Source organism: Epinephelus lanceolatus, chromosome 10, assembly GCF_041903045.1.
Source record: "Epinephelus lanceolatus isolate andai-2023 chromosome 10, ASM4190304v1, whole genome shotgun sequence".
Taxonomy (NCBI): Eukaryota; Metazoa; Chordata; class Actinopteri; order Perciformes; family Serranidae; genus Epinephelus; species Epinephelus lanceolatus.
The window spans coordinates 9,438,942-9,458,398 of record NC_135743.1 but is presented as its reverse complement, the minus strand read 5'-3'; the positions used below and the strand labels follow the sequence as shown (position 1 = coordinate 9,458,398).

Genomic DNA, 19,457 nt, shown 5'->3' with positions numbered 1-19,457 from the left:
ACAGATTGTGGACGCAGTTGAGAGTTTATGAACTGATAACACTTTATTTATCAGGATCAAAACATGCTGATACAAAAAATATGTACATCTGGCAAATTTAAGTGATGTTCGTACCAAAAAGACATTAAATTAAACAACGATGCAGACCGATGTAGACCGGTGTAGCAGAAGATTAAATTAGGATTTTCAATTTGACAGGACAAAGATTCCCCCCCCCCCCTTCCACAGAAGACAAGCGAATGCATTGGCATCACACCTGGAAAGCTCTGAAACTGTAGCTGATATCAATGTGCCTGGATATTAATGTGATGAATATTTACAACAACTTAATAATTCATACTGCTATCAAGTGAGGTACCTTTTGACAGAGAGAAGGTCGACATCAGTCACACATCTGACAACTGTTATCCTGCCTAAAATTTAGAAAAACATGCTTTTTCAAATGCGTAATAATTTCATCTGTCCGTGGGAGTGACGCCAGTGCATCTACTTGACACCCACATCATGCGAACGACAACCTGTCTGGATTTAAAGGCGCAGGACCACATACTTCCCTCTGTGTTTTTAAATACAGTCAGACAATTCCAAGTCCTTGACCTAAATGCTGGCTGCATACTAATACACCTCCAGGCTGGAACAAAAAAAAGAGAGATAACATGAAAAGTAAACACAGGACGAAATCAGCTTCCCTTTGTTTCCAACACTGGTACCTTCACAAGGTACGACAATTAAAAGGCAGAATAATGCTTGTGTTTCAATTCCACCGTGACATGATGGGGAAATCCTCAAATAATACTAAATTTGGTCAGAAACAATTCAGCGATCACACTTATCTACATGTATGACATCAAAAATTGGACCGATAAAGGCAAAAAATACTTAAAAATAAAGTTTAAGATTATATAACAAAAGCCCTTAAATGATGTCAGTCATGCAGGAATTAAACTGCATTAATGTGCAGTGACTTTAGCCACTTCCAGGCTAACATAACACTCTGAATATAGGCCTCTCGCTGCTCCAAAGCACGCAAGTGGAGAGATATGAGAGCAGTACCAAAATAGCTCTCATGCCCTAAATTCCACATTAAAGTCAGCGGTCACAGCGCCTGCAGTTCAAAAAATGACGGTTTTCAAAAATGATCATCGTCCAAACATTGTTCTCTATTTGAAGCTGAGATCCAATCGCTTGGAAATGAACAGGTGTTTTTGCACATTAGAATGACATCATAAAGATCTAAAGAGCTAGTTTAAAAAAAAAAAAAAAGTCTTGTGGAGACGTGTTGTCACGCAGGTTAGATCCAGTGAGAACCTGATGTGTGTCCATACACTGCCATGTGTCCTTTCAGAGTGCCGTTAAGAACCACCTTATCACTCCACTATCTGTGTCCCCTTAAGGATAAGAAGCTAAAAATGGAAACTACAAGCTTTCTTTCTTTCGACATGACGTCTACAAAATGTGTCATGGCAAGTTCTACTGCGTTTTAAGATACTGTAAGACGTGCTTCTGAAGCTCTGTTTTATATCATCAAGCATCTTCAGCCCTTTTTGTTTTAGATATATTTCATCGGTGGAATATTGAGGATTTTCTTTACAAATACACAAAACAGTTGTCACATTTTTTAATACAGTACAGACGATAAGAAGCAGAGTCAGGAGCTCTTGCACTGATTATTATATCATACTGTTACTGATCACTGTGTTCCACCTTAATGTTTATTTAATCACCCTGTAGTCAATCAAATATGGTTAGACAGGAAACTCTCCTCAGTACATGATACCAGTGACAGCTGATTGGGTTATAGTAACCTGTCGTGGGGTCGAATGGTCTGTATCATATATGAGAACGGTTAAGACGAGGACCAGACCTCAGGAAGGTATCGAGGACCCATTGCTCTTAGGCAGCTTGGCGTTACTGGGTGCAGGGTAATAGCGCTGGTCAGGACGGGCCTCTGCTACTGAAGAGTGCCCAAACAGGAAGGTGTGCTTGTTGCTGCCGCCATTGTCTTTGTGTCCGGGCCTGGATGGTGGAGCCGAGGAGGGCGGAGGCCCCCTGGAGGTCTGGTGGTTGGTGGAGGTAGGAGGGGCGGGCACCGCTCTGGGCATCGTCGTGCCCTGAGGCCTCGATGCCGGGAAAAGGAAGGTGCCGTTGTTGGTGTTTTGGTTCAGGTTGGTTTCAGTCCGCCGGGGCTCGGACATCTTGGTGGGTGGGTTTGGATCCGTGCCGGTGGACACTTGCGCCAGCTTGTCTTTGAGCTGCTGCACCTCCCGGGCCAGCCGCTCCACAGGGTGGGGGTGGTTTGCGGAGATGGGGTGGGAGAACGCCTGAGGATGGAAAACAACAAGGTTGATCTCTTCTAATGTTCATAGTCACTGACTTAAAGGGATAGTTTGGATTTTCTGAAGTGGGCTGTGTGAGGTTCTTATCCATAGTCAGCGCATTACCCTCTGTGGATGTCAGTTGGCCCGCCCCCACTTTAACTTTTTCATGGCTTTACCGTGCTGTCAGACAGCCCTTTCCTTTGGCACTACATTTTCTCAACCGTAGAACTTCTATATTCCTACGCAACTCTCTCTTTTGTTCCATTCAGTCTGCCTCCGCAAACTCCACAAACCACAAACTTCTTCTCCAAACAGGGCACACCGACTGCCACATTCTGAAGGTAATACACTGACTATGGATAAGTACATCATACAACCCCCCTTCAAAAATCCATACTATTTCTTCAACATTTTGCACCTCAGCACACCCAGCAGAGGGGTTTTAAATATTATCACTCAACAACTCCCAAGAAAAGACGAAAACGGCGAATTTATGTGACTAACAAGAATTATTTATTTATTCAAAGCTTGATATTATTATTTCTCTGTGCCATAGACCTCCATGGTTGTCCTTAAAGTATTAAAAAAACATGAGTAAGCCTTACCATCGCACTGGTTAACATGTTTCTTCATTACACTTCGTCCTGATGCACTGTGTTAATCCACGGCTGAAAATAGTCCCCAACAAATGCACTATTCATTGTTCTTTGAGCAACATATGCCAAAGATAAAGAAAATAGACTTATAAAGAACTACATGCAGAATTTGTGACCTGTTTTTAAAGATTTACACAAACAGCAACCTCACTGCCACTAACACCCAAGTGCCAAAAACTGCAGTTCCTCTAATGGCCACTAGAGGCTGGCTTCAAAAGCGAGTCAGTCCCCATAGACTCCCATGTTAAAATGCCCACTTTACAGCAGAAATAAACATGTTTACAGCCTGGTACAAAAAATGCTCTTGGTCTCTATAGCCAAATTAAACATTCTTGACAACTGTACAGAGGTGAATTTTTACATAACTCACCTTGTTACATTTCAGTAAGGCTTAAAGCCACGCATAATTAAGTGCGTGCCACTTTGCGTGACAGGCTGTCTGCAAGGTGTCACCACTGTCTGCCCCTCGCTCCTCCATAGCTCCACCCTCTCTTTCAAATATGGTCACTTCTGGCTCCAAAAGAAAACAAGATGACGACGGCTGAAATGTCGAACTCGAGGCTTCAAAGCGGGAGTCCGCAAACCAATGGGTGATGTCACGGTAACTACGTTCGTTATTTTACAGTCTGTGGATTTACATCCTCAGTAGGATCACTGGGCTCCAGACTGAGAGCGAAAAGTATTGAGAGACGGACTAACACATTGTTGTGTTTATTGATGACAACAAAAATATAGAATATCACCACCCTTATCCTTTAACAATTAAAAAAACGATTACATCCATGTATACCAGGTACCAGTTTATTAGGTACACTTGTGCAACCTAATGCAACCCAACAAACGCTCTGTCCTACCTGAAGATTACAGTACTCAGTTTTTGTTTATACTGTTAGAGAGCTGTGTAGTAATTTGTGATGCTGTAGTGAGTGGTTTTGTTTGTACTGAGCTGCATTATACATGAGAGTTGTTTAGTGTCGTGTTAAGACTTGGATACAACTGTGAAAAAGCAACAAAACTCCAAACAACCACCACGTTTAACAAGAGTAAGATTGGTTCTTGCTCTCGTTCTTCTGGCAGTGAAACAGACCAACTGGTTCCCAAGCACAAACATTCAGGGATTTCTGAATGAATAGGTATCTTGTGTCGATGCCGCTAAGATGAAAAGAAAGAAAAGGGGTTTTGTTGGCCTGCAGGGGTCTTTTAATGGTGCGTGAAATTGTCGAGGAAACACTTCAGTTACACAGAAGAACAGAATTGACACTAATCTCTCTACACTGTTAACCTGAGTCAGTGTTTTAGCAGTTTGATAGGTTTCACTTGTTCCTCTACAGCTCCCTCAAAATAGATGACTGCACCTACCCACACAGCGCTCGACTATTCTTAACATCACCATGGGGACACCAATAGACGCACTGTTGCACAGACATCATCACAAAGGCTGTACCACGTCCATATTGGGAGTTTGTCGATCAAACTAATCTGCACATCAAAGACACAACGTCATCTCCTGAGTGAGCAGTCATGATGTGAGAGGATGTGAGAGAGGACATGATGAGGCTAAACACAGCAGATATGTGCAGCCTTTCTGGACCTTTCACGGACAAAATTTAATAAAAGATTTGTGAAGGATGCTGCCCACTTGATGAACCCAATGACACATCCGCACTTAGACACTGCGATATTTAAATTAGACAATGATGAGTGCTGCGTATCTGATGGTTCTGTAAACTGATGTGATTTTTTTAAATATATATTGGGCTTTGAATAGATGCCTGCCCTTAAAGGGTAACTTTGGTGTTTTTAAACCTAGACCCTTTTTTGCCATATTCTGTTTCTAAGGGACTAATAGGAGCAGCAATTTTGTCCAGTATTGAGTGAAAGCAATGCAGCAACAGCAAAACTGGCTGCAATGTAATCACTGATGGCAACTGAGCACTGTCAACGTACGTCCACTTAAAGTGCTCGTTTTGTCACAGACAGGCTTAGATTTTTATTTTAAGTGTCTGACAACATTATGGAGGGGATCCTCACAGAGGTCGACCTCTTTGTTTAATAGTAAGATCCTCTTTGTTTAACCAGAAACAGCCCCAAAATTGCCATTACCAAACTCACCAGACTCCGATTAAATAAACAGTAATTTTAGCCTGTATAGATCCAGCATATCTTCACATCTAACTGGGTAAAGTAAAGGTTTATTTCAACCAAACCAGAGCTGGTGATTGTTGGAACAGTGGAAAGACTAACAAAGAAGGTTTTTCTGAGTTTTATTTTGCTTCTGTCAACTGTGAATGAAGTGTGTTTTACAATTATAAAATTAACATTTATGTAAATGGAGTCTGGTGGGTTTGACAGTGGCAAGTTCGGGGCTGTTTCTGGTTAAACAAAAAGAATCTTACTCTTTAATAAAAAGGTCTATCTCTGTAGACATCCTTTCCATAATGTGGTCAAACACTTCTTATATCAATCTGAACCTGTGAGCAGCAAAGATTAGCACTTTGACACATTGATTAAATTGCAACCTGTTTAGCCTCTGCTGGCTGCAGCTGTCTTACTCAATACTAGACAAAATTCAAAAATTGTTGCTTCCATTAGTCCCTTGACACAAAAAGATGGGAAAATGCCCTTTAAATGAATGTAAATCACATCCTTTCCACTTTTAATGGCTTAAAAAGTAAATAATTTTACCTTTCACTGGCTCTCAGGTTCAAGTCAACACTCTTCCCAGTAAATCCTAACATTTCCTTTCAGCTCAGCGTTTGAAACTTAGGTGTGTCTGAGGTGAGTTTCATTGAGCCTGGAGGAAATAAGTGAATTCAGGGCAGCTACTGGAGTCTGTAAACCCTTAGCCTTAAAATGCAGCTGTGACGTTGTTTCAAATATAGAATATGTCACCCAGTTGAATGGTATAGCTCTCTGATGTGTGTTTTTAATTTTTGTCATACAGCAATGAGTTCTGGGTCACGGAGGCATTGGCTACAGCAGAATAATATCATTATTGGGTTTATGTCTCTTCAGGACAATTTGTGATACTAATAAAAAGATAAAATATCACCAGTCTCAACCTTTAAGCCAGTAGATCCCAGCCTTTCTGACATCTGACCCCTTTTAGCAAAACACTGTCTAGCTGCAGCTGATTGCAGATAAGTGGTGATGGTTCAACAAGAGAGTGTTTTTTCTGTCGCAGCTTATTTCATTCAAAATATTTTAGAGGCCCAAAGGGATGTAAAAATAGAGAAATCAGTCTTAAAATTCCTTATCCTTATGGAACACTGACAAAATAGTCAGTTATGACACATTTTGGTACCAAGTTTTTGTTGATAAATCAGATAATTATATGGAGCTACGCTGTCTGATCCCACCTCCATCATACCTGTGCATGCAACGCCCCCCGGAGGTAGCACTCTCTCCACAGGCCCATGCAGGGCCCCATGAGGAGGGGCAGCAAGGGCTCATAGGGGTCAAGTGGTCCTTGAGGTCCGGAGGTGGAAGTGAGGCCTTGAGGGAATTCAGCCAGAGCCCAAGCTTTCAGCAGCCTCTCCAGTCCGGGCACGTTCTCAGAGGACGGCGCCCTCCGGTGGCTCTTCTTGTAAACGCCTGAGCTGCTGCTGCGCCAGGGAAGCAGGTTAGCAGGACAGGAGAAGGTGCCTCTGGAGAGCAGGAAGACTGAGCCGGGGATGGTGTCAGTCAGCTGGTGGGCGGATGTGGGGGGAAGGGATACTGTCAGTCAAAATCTTAAATCGCACACACCTGCAAAAACAATCTAACAATTTAATTTTATAGGTTTCATCTACAGTTACAAGGAAGTGTTGTGTACGAGCAGATTTCATTATCTGCTGCAAGGATATAAAAGAACAGAGGGTGTCCTATGCTGTACAGACTGTAAAGCCCCCTGAGGCTAATTGTGGGCTTGTATAAAGAAATATGACTTGACTTGACCCAGTAACAAAATCTGTAACAGTCTCTCATGTTCTCTGATACTGATAACCCCTGTTTTTTTACATTTATTCATCAGTAAAGAGATTATCTATGTTGTTTTCTAGCAAGCTATGCACACAGCTGACATCCATCATGTCTCAAATGATCCATTTTAAGTGAAAAGCTGCAAAGACATTAACACCTCAACATGGGATGCTTTGCAGTGTCAGTCCTGTCAGCTCCCACAATGGCCACTAGAGGGTGTGTTGCATCATGACAGAGCTGGCAGCCTTACCCTGTGTGAGTCTGGGTTGGTGTTGAGGTTGCCATTCAGCAGTGGTTGGAGAGGAGGGGTTGGGGGGACAGGTTGGGTGAAGCAGTCTCGTCTATGCTTGCTGTACTGCAGGGACCAGTCCCACACTGAGGGCAGAGGAGGGTCAGAGGGATCTAAGGAAGAATCTGGATGAAGGACGTCTCTCCAGCCATTCACTGGTGTGTACGACTGCCCGAGGTTCTGGGTAGAGCAGGGGATACATTTCAAAGGTTTATGCTGTGATCAATTTACTGTTAGATGAATACTTTTGTTTCTATGCAACTTTGTGCATCAAATTTCTCTGTGATCATTTATTTGTCTCGGTTTTTAAATAGAATAAAATACTCCTCTCTAAGGCTCCGTTATAAAGAGCAATGCCAGAATACCAAAGCCCCTCTCAGGTGTCCCGTACCTGGGAGCGTTTGCATCTCTCTCGCTGGCAGTTGGCCAGGAAGCTGGAGAAGAGTGGCAGGTGGATGCTGTCGTGCAAGGCCAACAGGAAGTCATCTGTCAGCTGGAAGCGAGAGGGATACTGGGACAAGAGCTGCCAAACACAGTCCAGGAAGAGCAGGAAGACTGGAGCCTGCACGGACGGAGAGAAGAGAAGGGAAGCTAGTAAGTAAACTTGATTTCTATTGCGTCTTTCAAGGTTACAAGGTGCTTCACAGGCGCATGTAAACAATATCACAAAATAAAACTTTACGTCATGGCCAAACATGCGGGAAAAAAAACAGCTGTAAAAGATAAATAAAACCATTGGAGTACTAAATTAAAAGAAGTACTATAAATGCCGTTGTATACATTTTTAAAATGTGGCACTGACTGTTCAAAGGCTGAGCTTGTTCCACAGTGTTGGATCAAAAATAGTAAAAGTACAATCTCCCTTTGTTTTAAGTCTGAACAGTGGAACTTATAAAAAACATATGTGAGGGTGTGAGTGCAGAATAAAAGATTAAGAGATCTGGAATGTATAGCACAGACAAACCTTGTAGGGCTTTAAAAGTAATCCCCAGAATCCTACATTAAATTCTAAAAAGCATTGGGAGCCAGTGTAATTAAGTCAGAACTGGAGAGATAATATCCTCTGTGCCTAGTGTGACGGCTGCATGTGGGGAGGAAATAAAATAAAGACAGAGGTGGGGATGTTTGAATGTAGAAGAGAGGGAAGGTATAAAAGGGGGGAAGTAGAAGGGAGGAGGAGGTAGGACAGAAGAGGGGAGGTGAAGGATGAAGATGAAAGGTAGAAATAGTAGGAAAGGATATTAAACCTCTGTGTTAATCTTTGCCCTTATGTCAAATAGCAATGAATAAAGACATTTGTATTCAATAACTGGCCTTAGTTAAACTTGTGATCGTCAGTGTCGGTGCAGAGCTTGACCTCTCACCTCCTCCTTGTCGTTGTCACGGTGGTAGTTGATGCGGCTGTAGAAGCGGTGGCCGGACACCACCCACTCTTTCTGCACCAGACTCTGGAAGCCGTGCTGGGTGCGACAGTGAGGGTCACACATCACCTGCACCAGGCTGGACACCACGCAGCCCATGTCCCGGTCTTCTGCTTCTGTGACATCAGAGCAGAGGGAGCACATGATTGAAGGTCATCAAACTCTGTTGGTTGCACTGGTTCATGTATTTACCGTCTTCCACCAAATGACAATGACTTTGATATGATCATGTTAGCATTTGGGGGGGGGGGGGGGGGGTTGTATGCCTCCTGCATCGCTCAAAACACTAGCATCACTGTGATGAGTAACCCTGACATCATTAAAAGGCATACACTTCAACTGTGTGATCAACTCAACCTGTTCACAATTTTAGAGCACCACTTGGGAAACACCCTTTTAATTTACAAACACCATTTCACTCTGCTCTTCTTCCTCCTGAGGCTCATTCAGTTCAACAACAGAGCGGGAGTAATAAACAAAGAAAATGTTGATTGGACAGACCTGCAGATTAAAGTGATAATGGTGAATAAAAAGACAAACACCCATCGCCAGACACAACAATAGAGGAGGGAGAGGCGTACTGAGAGACACAGTTTTTACAAGGCTGGTGTCGTGAGTCATTTCTGCGGTGGGATATTTACGGCTGATCCGGCCAAAGACAGATCTGCCGCAACAACAAGGAGACTTGATGTATAAACCCCTTGCAGCTAAACAAGCCTTAAAAAGGCCAGCCTGATGTTAGTCACAGCTTCAGAAGGGCAGAGAAAGTCAAACACCAGCAGCAAGTAGTAAACATCCTTCGCTGAAAACAGCCATTGTTTAGGTGTTGAGTGTTAGGCCTGTCTCTCTGGGTGTTTATGAATGCACCACAGGCAGGCTGACCAGATGATAAGAAATCAACAACAGCTTACTGTCTGCAAAATGACCCAGAAAAAGAAATCTACAGCAAAATAACATCTTTCTAAATCAACCTTCTTTTGTCTTCAGCAATGAAAATATCAGGAGTCAGAACGACGATAAGCACATCTATGTCAGCTGGCAATAGATCGAGGAGGTGAAAGCTGAAGACGTTGCGGTCAGGAGCCCCAGCCAGACACTTTGAGGTCACCCTCACTGCATGTTTGGGTTTACCTGGTCTGTCCAGCAGCGTTCCCTGTCACCTGATCCAACTCACTGCCAGGTGGTGATCAGTTGACACCTCTACTCCACAACAAACAACAATCAGCATCTTCCTTTTTCGCAACACTCAGTCACATAGAGGTGACTCTCTTGTTCTGAGGGGGACACTCCAACACATTCAGGCAGGGGCTTGTGAGGGCTTGTCAGTTTGCCAACACCTGCTCGGTGCCTCTCATCTCAGGAGGAAGGAAAATCCAGCTCATCTAGAAGTTTGGTCCAAGAGCCAGTGACATTTACCTCATGTACAAATGCCTCAAGATACATTTATATCTTGAACAATATGTTTTAATTGCATGTCCATGAGTTAGACATCATATTTCTTATATGAAGTCTGCCTCCCCAGTTGCAGCCTGGTGTCACCGTGTCCTTAAAAGCCTGTTGTACGGAGGTCTATTGACAGTGTGCATGTAGGCTCAGTGGAGTGTGCTTGTCGCCGGTATATAGCTACTTCAGGGCAAGCCCTAATGTGGGATTAATGAGAGGGAGGCGCCGTGAATAATGAATGGACTGAATAATATGAGCCGGGGTCTGGGTCACATGACTCACCTTGCAGTGCCACAGTCAGGTGACCGCCGCGGAGCAGGCAGGCTACCTCTGAAGCTTTCCGCAGACAGGCCCTGCAGACGGAGACGCAGGTGGATAATACCAAACAAGATTCATCACATTTCACTTCCAAACACAATATTTACATCAGAAATATTTCTAGAAAATAGTGTTATTACGTAGAAACATAATAAGTCATCTAATACATACTACTCTTACAGTTCTGCTTTCTCAGTAGCTTCACTAAAACCTGTCGTAAGTTTCATGTCCCCTAAAAAATTCTCTAAATACTGTTTTTTTCTGATTTCTACACAAAAAGAAGCTACATTACAAATAAAACTTGTTTGTACCAAATATTTGCTGCATATTCAAATTTCGAGGCTATATAAATGCATAAATACACACATTTACTTATGTTAAGACTAAGTACAGCTAATTACCATTTTCAGTGCATTAAACAAACATACAGACTGAGCTGAAAGCTTTGATGCTGTATTTAAATGGAAACCTGGTGCTTAATTTGTACCCATTTACCTCCACAAACTCTCAAAGTCTTTAAGGATTTTTAAATGCCCCTGATTACTACTCTTGTAATTCCTCGGCCAGTTAACAGTCAAACAGCACAAGTTTACAATAAAAATCCACAGGTGGTATGGATGACATGGATTGCCAGACTGGTAAAACAGTTGTGCTACCTGGTGTAGTCTAGCCAGTGGGTGCTTTCCAGCGTGGATAACCATTTGTCATCAGGCACTGACACAGATGTGGAAATATCTAGAAGCCAAAACAGGAAAAAGAAAGATCATGGTCAGACATTATGTATCACTGCAAATGCATAAAACCCTTTAAAGGATAAAGGGGATCTCAACAAATCAGCTGACTTGAAGGTCAGAACTGGCACACAACAGCAGACACAACAATGAGATGAGATACAGAGCATGCAGTCTTAAATAAAGATTTTAATCAGGTGCAGCATCAAACATCAAGTCTTGAATATATATGTACAAAGACTACTGTGGTGAAAACATGTCTCCATACTCAGATGAAGACATGCTATTTGTTGAAACATTAGTTACTGAATATTAACTAAAAAAAAATTATAAGCATGTTTCCAGGCCTTACAGGTATAATATGTAGCATTTCTGCATTAAAATATCCAAAAACAACTCCCAAACGTTTCTAACAATATTCTAACCCTTGAAAATCTGTCATTTTATCTGTTATTTAATTTATTTGATTGTTCCTCAATGCTGTAATATCCCTTTTACCTCCATTAGTTGCTCTAACTTCCAGGAAACATGGGAAGGAATTTTGCTCGGTAACGGTAATGCAGCCATTTTTCAGCCACACACCACCATTCTTCCATTTACTGCATGCCATTTTACAACACAGTCATTCAGCAGTGACCTAATTTATTGATATATTTCAATATCGATCCAGCTTGCTACAATGTGCTACTATGACAAGTAGCCGATGGCAGCCACCACGCTGATGTGAATGGTAACGTTATAAAGTTACAGCAATGTTAAACACACTCGTACAGTTGTTTTAGTGTGGTTGTTTAGATCATGGATAACAGCGCTGAGCTACACCATGATCCAATTCACCACATAACGTTAGCTACAGTAGCTGTACGAGTAGGCAACTCTTCTACTGGTAAGTTAGCAAGTTAACGTTACATTAGCTAATGCGGCTATTTCAATAAAAGGAAATTACATCATGTGAATAAATGTAAATAAACCTAATGTAAATTAAACGTTAATACATTTCCACGTCCATGAACATGATTTCTGCCTGAGCCTTGTCAGATAAACTTGCATCTGCAATGATGGTTGTTTAACAATGAAGACAACAACTCCCATGATCACAAGCTACTTCACAATGTCATAAAAGTCTGTCCTTTGTTGCTACTTTGATTGAAAGACCCCTAAGCTGTTGGGAACAAGCCCCCAGGAACAGTGCCAGGCTTTAAAGTCAATTTAACATAGTGGCCAAACGTCGAATTAGAGTGTCTGGGTCTGTCACATGATGCCATGAGGCCCAGAAAGACTTTTTCCCATAGACTAACGTTGGTAAAGAGATGTCTGTAAATCAGTGAATACATTTTTTTGAGAGTCACAACCCTGCGAAATGACTCACCCCACTCTCAGGATTTAATCCATTCAATCTGATAACATAACACAACAAGTCTAGAAGAGCTGCATGATTAAATCATTTTAACCCCAAGTTAGCGGTTAGCGTTTTTCATATTCTGAAATTGAAAAAACAGTCAATTAAACACTGTGATTGAGGTTGACTCACATTTACATCTGTATATTTCAATACTTAAAACTGCAGCCTAGTTGTTCCTGACAGAGCAGTATTTCTTTTTTCCCAACACTACATATTGAATGTGACCCTAGGTACAAAATCTGCATAATCCCAGAAAAATTTAATACAAAGTCTATTTTCATTTCCCATTTACTTGCTGTGAAGACTCAAAGCCCGCTGCCAGTAAGCCGACCAAATACATCCGAGACGCTGATTTTACAGGACAATCCTGTGAGCAGTGAAGCATTCGCCCACAAAGACAAAACACTGAGCTGACAAATGTGTGAACCGTGTCAATCTGTGTCTGTTTCACATTGTTTGCATGCAAGAGAGAGCGAGTGTGTGAGTGTGAGACAGGTCAGCGTTTCAGTTTCAGAGCCAGTAGTTGTAGACGACCATGAGTTTTGTCACCTCTGTTTACCCAACCATGGAATGTGCTGTGTGCGCCGACATGACAAATACACACAAAAAAGAGTATCTCACAAAGCTGTTTTGAGCTGCCGCTGTATGTCTCAGACCCAAACATATCTCTCAGGGTTCCTACATGTACTCCATTTTAAAATTCCATACTTCTCCAAACTCTAATTTCCAGACTTCTTGGTAGATTTTTCAGCCCATATATGACATCTGAGTACAAACAGCTGGATGTTTATTATGTAAATAAATCACTTTAAAATCCAACTGTTAACATGTATGTTACATTCTGACTATGTATGCTACCATGTTGCCTCCATGTTTCCTTGTGCAAAAAAGACGTTTACTTTTGTGTTATCGACATCACTGTGTGACTCATAAATGTTCAGACAAACCTAATATATGTGGTTACTTCTGATGCTGTGTACAGTATATATGCAATTCAAACTAATTTGGTTGCGATGTCCGGATTTGGAGTGGTTATGAAGGCACTTGGGGCAGAGCTGTGATGTAGAGGCGTAGTGGCAGCTCTGCGTAGGAGTGCTCAGTCGCACGCCATACTTCTCACACTGCATTTGATGACATCAAGCTCACTCAGGCCTGTACTCTCTCACAGAGCGGTAACCTTTTGGCTGTGCTTGCTGCCTGCTCCAAACGGCATGAAAAACACTCCGCTTGTATGATAAATCTAGTTTTAGAAATTTGATCTGATTTTTATATTTTAGAGAAAACAGTATCAGGGTGAATAGTCTGAAAACAAATATTTTTCCATACTCTCTTTTCTTTTTTCCATACTCATCCAGACCTGGAAATTACTAAAATCAAATTCCACACTTTTCCATTCTGTGCAGGAACCCTGAACTCTATGAAGCAGTGATGTAATTCTACATTTTGAAATGTAAATCAAGTGTGATAAAGCAGAACTTTTGTGTAAAATTTGGAGCCTCAGTGGTGCTTTCAATGACAAATAAGCTTACAATAAATAAGAGACCAAAGTGAATAAATAAATAAGGATTTTTCCGACATGGCGGAGTTTTAAATAACCAGTGAAAGCTTCATTTGTCACTATTCTCTATATGCTTCTGGCTTTTTTTGTCCCGTGTGTGAATACATATTTGCTCAGGTGTTGTGTGTGTCCATGTCTTGTCCCCACCTCCCAGACAGAGGGCACGCAGGCGGCTGTGTGCCAGCTGGATATCTGCAGGTGACGGCAGCTCCTCGTCCAGCTCCACCACCACACACAGAGAGGACTGGCAACCAAACAGGATCATCTCCAGGTTTCTACAGAACAGCACATCCTGTGGTTAACACATCGCCACACCTGCAACAAGCTACTTGCAAACAAGTTACCATATACTCCTTTTATTAGCGTTCCAGTCATATCTTTGTGAACAGTGGATTTCATCTGCAAGCACATCCTTTAAAAATCTATCAGAGCACACTAGAAGTAATTGATTTAAATGAATCTTAAGTTGTAAAAACCCATTAGTGCAAGCTGAGTCTGCTACTCTGACTTCATGCTGTATTATGTTGCTTTTAAACTGCAGTCTCAAGCTTCTTTAACAGCTTGCAGTGTCTCGGCAGTGACTGCTGTTTTAGAGAAGACTATTTTGGCACCTTGGTTTCCTGTCTTCAGATATTTATCAGCACAACACTGCATCCTCTCTACAGGATGACTAAAATAAACTGACTGCTAATTGAAGTGCCAAAGGTGGTTCAGTTGCAGAGAGGAGTGTGACTGTCTCGCTCTCACACAGTATCAAAGAATAGACTTCTTCAAACAGCTGGTGAGGTGAACAACGTGCAATTAAACATGTTGCCAAAATGGATTTGACCTGGATAAATGAGAATATCCACACACAAATTAAACATGTAATATGCAACTTGTGTAATATGTAACTTCAATATCCTGAGATCTTAACTGATCTAATAAACTGCACACAGACAACTCCGCTGTCCTGTGAATGAAAACTGTTTCCTGCAGCAGCTTTGAGGCGTAACGTCAACCCTGTTATTAGTTTACTGTAACCCATGCTTTGCTTTGCCCTGTAATGGTCACGACTACAGCTATATCATTGTAAAACACATTCACATGTTAAAGTGATAGTTTGGATTTTTTGAAGTTTGTAGGATCTACTTATCTATAGTCAGGGTATTACACACAGTAGATGTTGGACCCTATGAACCCAGACTAGAAAAGCAGACAGGAGTACTGCCACAGAAGCTCAGTGGCAAAATATATTTTGGTCAAAAACAGACTCCATTGGCAAAACAGCTGTTTTACTTCACAGAACACACACTGTGCTGGTCTACCACCGCCTTAATCGGTTAGTTTGTTTGTGTGACTTTGGTGAATCTGAACTAACCCTTTCATTAAAACACCAAAGTCACAGAATAACACAAAGCAACAGATCGAGGCAGAGGTAGACCAGCAACTACCTCGCTCTGCAAGATAAAATTACTACTTTTGTCACAGGGGTCTGATGGCTTTAAAGAAAACCTAGATACTGGTTTCAGTTCCCCCTCATAAAGGCATGTCTGACGGCAAAGTAAAGCATTGAAAATATTCTAAATGTAGCATACACTTAAACTGAAACTGATTTGTTAAGGTGGTGAAAATACACTGCTCAAAAAATGCAAGTAACACTTAATGGTCACAGTAAAACACCAAGTCAGTTAAACTTCAGGGACATCAATCTGTCCATTTAGGAAGCACGAGTGATTGTGAATCAGTTCCAGCTGCTTTGGTGCAAATCAAAGTGACACCAGGTGCAACAGAGAGGCAAAAGCAAGACAACCTCCAAAAAGGAAATGGTTTTACATGTGGTGTCCACAGACAGTTGCTCTCTCCTTATCCTTCCTGACTGATTCTTCTCTAGTTTTGTGTTCTACTAGTGTCCTTGTCACTACTGGTAGCATGAGGCTGTACCTGCAGCCCAATCAGGTTGCACAGGTAGTCCAGCCCCTCCAGGATGACACATCAATACGTGCGGTTGCAAGAAGGTTTGCTGTGTCTCCCAGTACAGTCTCAAGAGCATGGAGGAGATACCAGGAGACCAGCCGTTACACGAGGAGAGCTGGACAGGGCCGTAGAAGGGCATCAACCCAGCAGCAGGACCAGTATCTGCTCCTTTGTGTGAGGAGTAACAGGAAGAGCATATACCTTATACCTTATATATACCTTTACTTTGCCGCCAGACAGCCCTTTATGAGGGGGAACTGAAACCAGTATCTAGGTTTACCTTAAAGCCACCAGACCCCTGTGACAAAAGTAGTCATTTTACCTTGCAGAGCCAGAGCCCTACAAAATGACCTCCAGCAGGCTACTGGTGTGCATGCTTCTGACCACACTGTCAGAAACAGACTCCATGAGGGTGGCATGAGGCCCAGATGTCCTCTAGTAGGACCTGTGCTCACAGCCCAGCACAGTGCAGCTCGCAAGAGAACACCAGCATTGGCACGTCCACCACTGGCGCCCTGTTCTCTTCACAGATGAGAGCAGGTTCACACTGAGAACGTGACAGGCGTGCAAGAGTCTGGAGACGCTGTGGTGAACGTTATGCTGCCTGTAACATCATCCAGCATGACCGGTTTGGCAGTGAGTAAGTGATGGTCTGGGGAGGCATATCATTGGAGGGTCACACAGACCTCCATGTCATAGCCAACGGTAACCTGACTGCCGTTAGGTACCGGGATGAAATCCTCAGAGCGACTGTCAGACCTTACGCTGGTGCAGTGGGCCCTGGGTTCCTCCTGGTACAGTGGGCCCTTACTTTGATTTTTGGTGTGATTTTGAATCCAGCCCTCAGTGGGTTGATGATCTTGGTGTCCACTGACTGCTGTTACGTCATTTTATTCTCAACAAATTATACAATGCACATCAGTAAAGAGTTTCAACTTGAATAATTCATTCATAACAGGGTCTGACATATGATTTAGGTGTTCCCTTAATTTTCTTGAGCAGTTTATGTTTTGCCACTGCCCCCATCCACAGCAATACACTACTACACGACTACTGTGTCAACTGCCATCTTCTGTCGATAATAACACTGACTGGTAAAATACCTCATACAACCCCACCTCAAAAAAATCTAAACTATCCCTTTAATACTTACGCTGACAGGCACACATACACTGAAATGTCAAACCAACACACACACACACACCTGATGTCATCTTTCTCATGGTAGATGTTGTTTTGGAAACTGGCCATTCGCAGTAGATCACTGCCTCGGGGGTGTCGCCAACACCAGCGCTGCAACACAAAACATCATTTCCCCCTCTTTAATGACACGTTCCACATTGTGTAAAATTCTAAAAAGGAGTTCACTGCATCTGTGTTCATCTTGTAATTTGTCTCACAGGAATGACAATAAGAAGGGAAACCATATCTGAAAGATGACTGCGCTGGAAATATTGTTCTAGTACAAGACATAATACACACTTGGGAGGGACAAATGCTAATCTCAAGTTCCTACGTTATCGCATCTTCGTCTTAAAGCATGAAAATATGAAGTCAGACTTGTACGAGACTACGAATGTTTGGCATGACTGAGTTTTTAAACACAAACGCAGGGTTGCAGAGTTGGTCCTAAACTGTAAAATGTGTTTTAATCTCTTTGATAATCACACATAGTACTCCCTAATGCACCTTTAATATGTTCTGTGAGCAGCCCTACCAAATGACATCACAGGTTTGTGTCTTAGTTTCTTCATTTAAGTTCCAAATACAGGAATTACACATACTGTCTGAAGTCCATAACGATTACAATAATAAATAGAATCTGTAGAAATACGGATAAAATAAAGATATATGTTTTTATGTATAGAAATACATATATATGAATTAATGAACCAATCTTAAATAAGTGGTGGTAGGTTAAATCAAAATGTTTCTCAATAATGAGCACACTCACAGGGATGCGTCCTTCATTGAAGTGGGCGAAACTTTTCTTCAGCTCAGTGTCTAAAACCTTCTGTGGAACCACGATGGACCTCGGCAGGCTGACAGAAAACACAGAGCATGTACTGATTTATTGACAGAGAGAAGATGAGATTTTCATGTATTCAAAACGCCAACAGCTTTGACCTCTGAGAGCATCTACTGAATAAACGGAGTGCTCTTCTTTGTGTGTTTTATAGGAGTCTAGCCTTGGCTTTGCCTGACACTCAGTTTCTTTCAGCAGTGCTTCTCAAATGTTTTCTTGTCAGGGACTTGCAGGCAGATGTATTCACACATTCCTGAGGAAAGTGTTGCTGGTAGCTTTAGTTTGGCACTGCACTTCAGGTTTTTCTAATGATTAAGAGATAACGTGAGGAGATGGATATCTGGGAAAACTGACAGTACACAACATTTAGATTTCGATTAAGAGATGCTCTTCTTGAGGTGTGAATTTACCTGGTGGACATCTCGAAGCGGTCATTGACTGAGCTGACTCTCCAGCCCGTGGCCCCGCACCTCTCCAGCTCATGCTCCCAGTCTGAGGCACACTCATACCAGTTCATGTGGGTGTTTCGGCGACGGTTGCTTAGAAACTGCTTCATTTCTGGAGGAAGAAAGTGTGATGAGTGCAAATTTTGTTTTGGTGCTCATGACACTTTTGGTAACAAGACTGGGTATGATGATATTGTGACTTTTTAATTATATTCTATATAATCACTACATATCAGTTTTTGGGGAAAAAGGCTTTCAACTGTTTTCTAAAGAGAGGGATCAGGGTGGCAATTCAGCAAAACATAACAGTGACAGCCAAAATACATGCCGTAGCATGTCTGCAGCAGAGCATATCCATTATCATCAACTGAGGCTGCTACAGTGATCATAGAAGCTGCACTTGCACGGCTCCTCTATTTTTACATAGCTGGTCTATTTTTTTCTCCTCTACAGGAAGCTTTACAACCCTTGAACTGGTGAAATCTACAAAGAACTGTGTAAAAAGAAAAGCAAGTAAAATCAGTTTTAAATGAATAAAACAAATAGCTCATTGTACCGGAGGCGAAGCCACGCAGCAGAGCAACCTGGTGGGTGTTTTCACATTTCACATCAAAATAAATCAATAATATTAATGCATCCTTTCATTAAAACGATCCAAGTAAATAATGCAGTACCTGCTAATGTAGCCTACACTTTTCAAATCCTGCATAACCAGCTGTATTATCACTTAGTAAAACTCACTACACACACAGTGAAGCTGGCAGCAAGCACACATTGCAAAGACAGTTTGTATAGCAGCAGGTATGAAACACAGCCTCGCCCCACCTCCATGACGCACTGCGCTCATGCCCCATGCATTTCAGCCATGAGTCCAGGTGGGTATAAAACTACTACAGAGGACTGATCAGAGAGTGACTAATAATGGATTAGTCT

The 19,457-nt window shown here is 42.1% G+C and overlaps 1 protein-coding gene across 1 annotated transcript in view; it reads right to left on the bottom strand.

Moving 5' to 3' along the window:
• Positions 1-17: 17 nt before the first annotated feature.
• mtmr11 (myotubularin related protein 11) overlaps positions 18-19,457 on the bottom strand; it is a 47,485-nt gene continuing 28,045 nt past the window's right edge. Inside the window, exons 7-17 of the mRNA XM_033641772.2 lie at positions 18,489-18,636; positions 18,007-18,094; positions 17,257-17,345; positions 14,244-14,371; positions 11,062-11,140; positions 10,370-10,440; positions 8,588-8,760; positions 7,615-7,785; positions 7,185-7,403; positions 6,345-6,662; positions 18-2,321 (exon numbers count right to left, since the gene is read on the bottom strand). Of these exons, the coding sequence (XP_033497663.1) occupies positions 1,866-2,321; positions 6,345-6,662; positions 7,185-7,403; positions 7,615-7,785; positions 8,588-8,760; positions 10,370-10,440; positions 11,062-11,140; positions 14,244-14,371; positions 17,257-17,345; positions 18,007-18,094; positions 18,489-18,636 (1,940 nt within the window). The 3' untranslated portion in view covers positions 18-1,865. The remainder of the gene's footprint in view (positions 2,322-6,344; positions 6,663-7,184; positions 7,404-7,614; positions 7,786-8,587; positions 8,761-10,369; positions 10,441-11,061; positions 11,141-14,243; positions 14,372-17,256; positions 17,346-18,006; positions 18,095-18,488; positions 18,637-19,457) is intronic.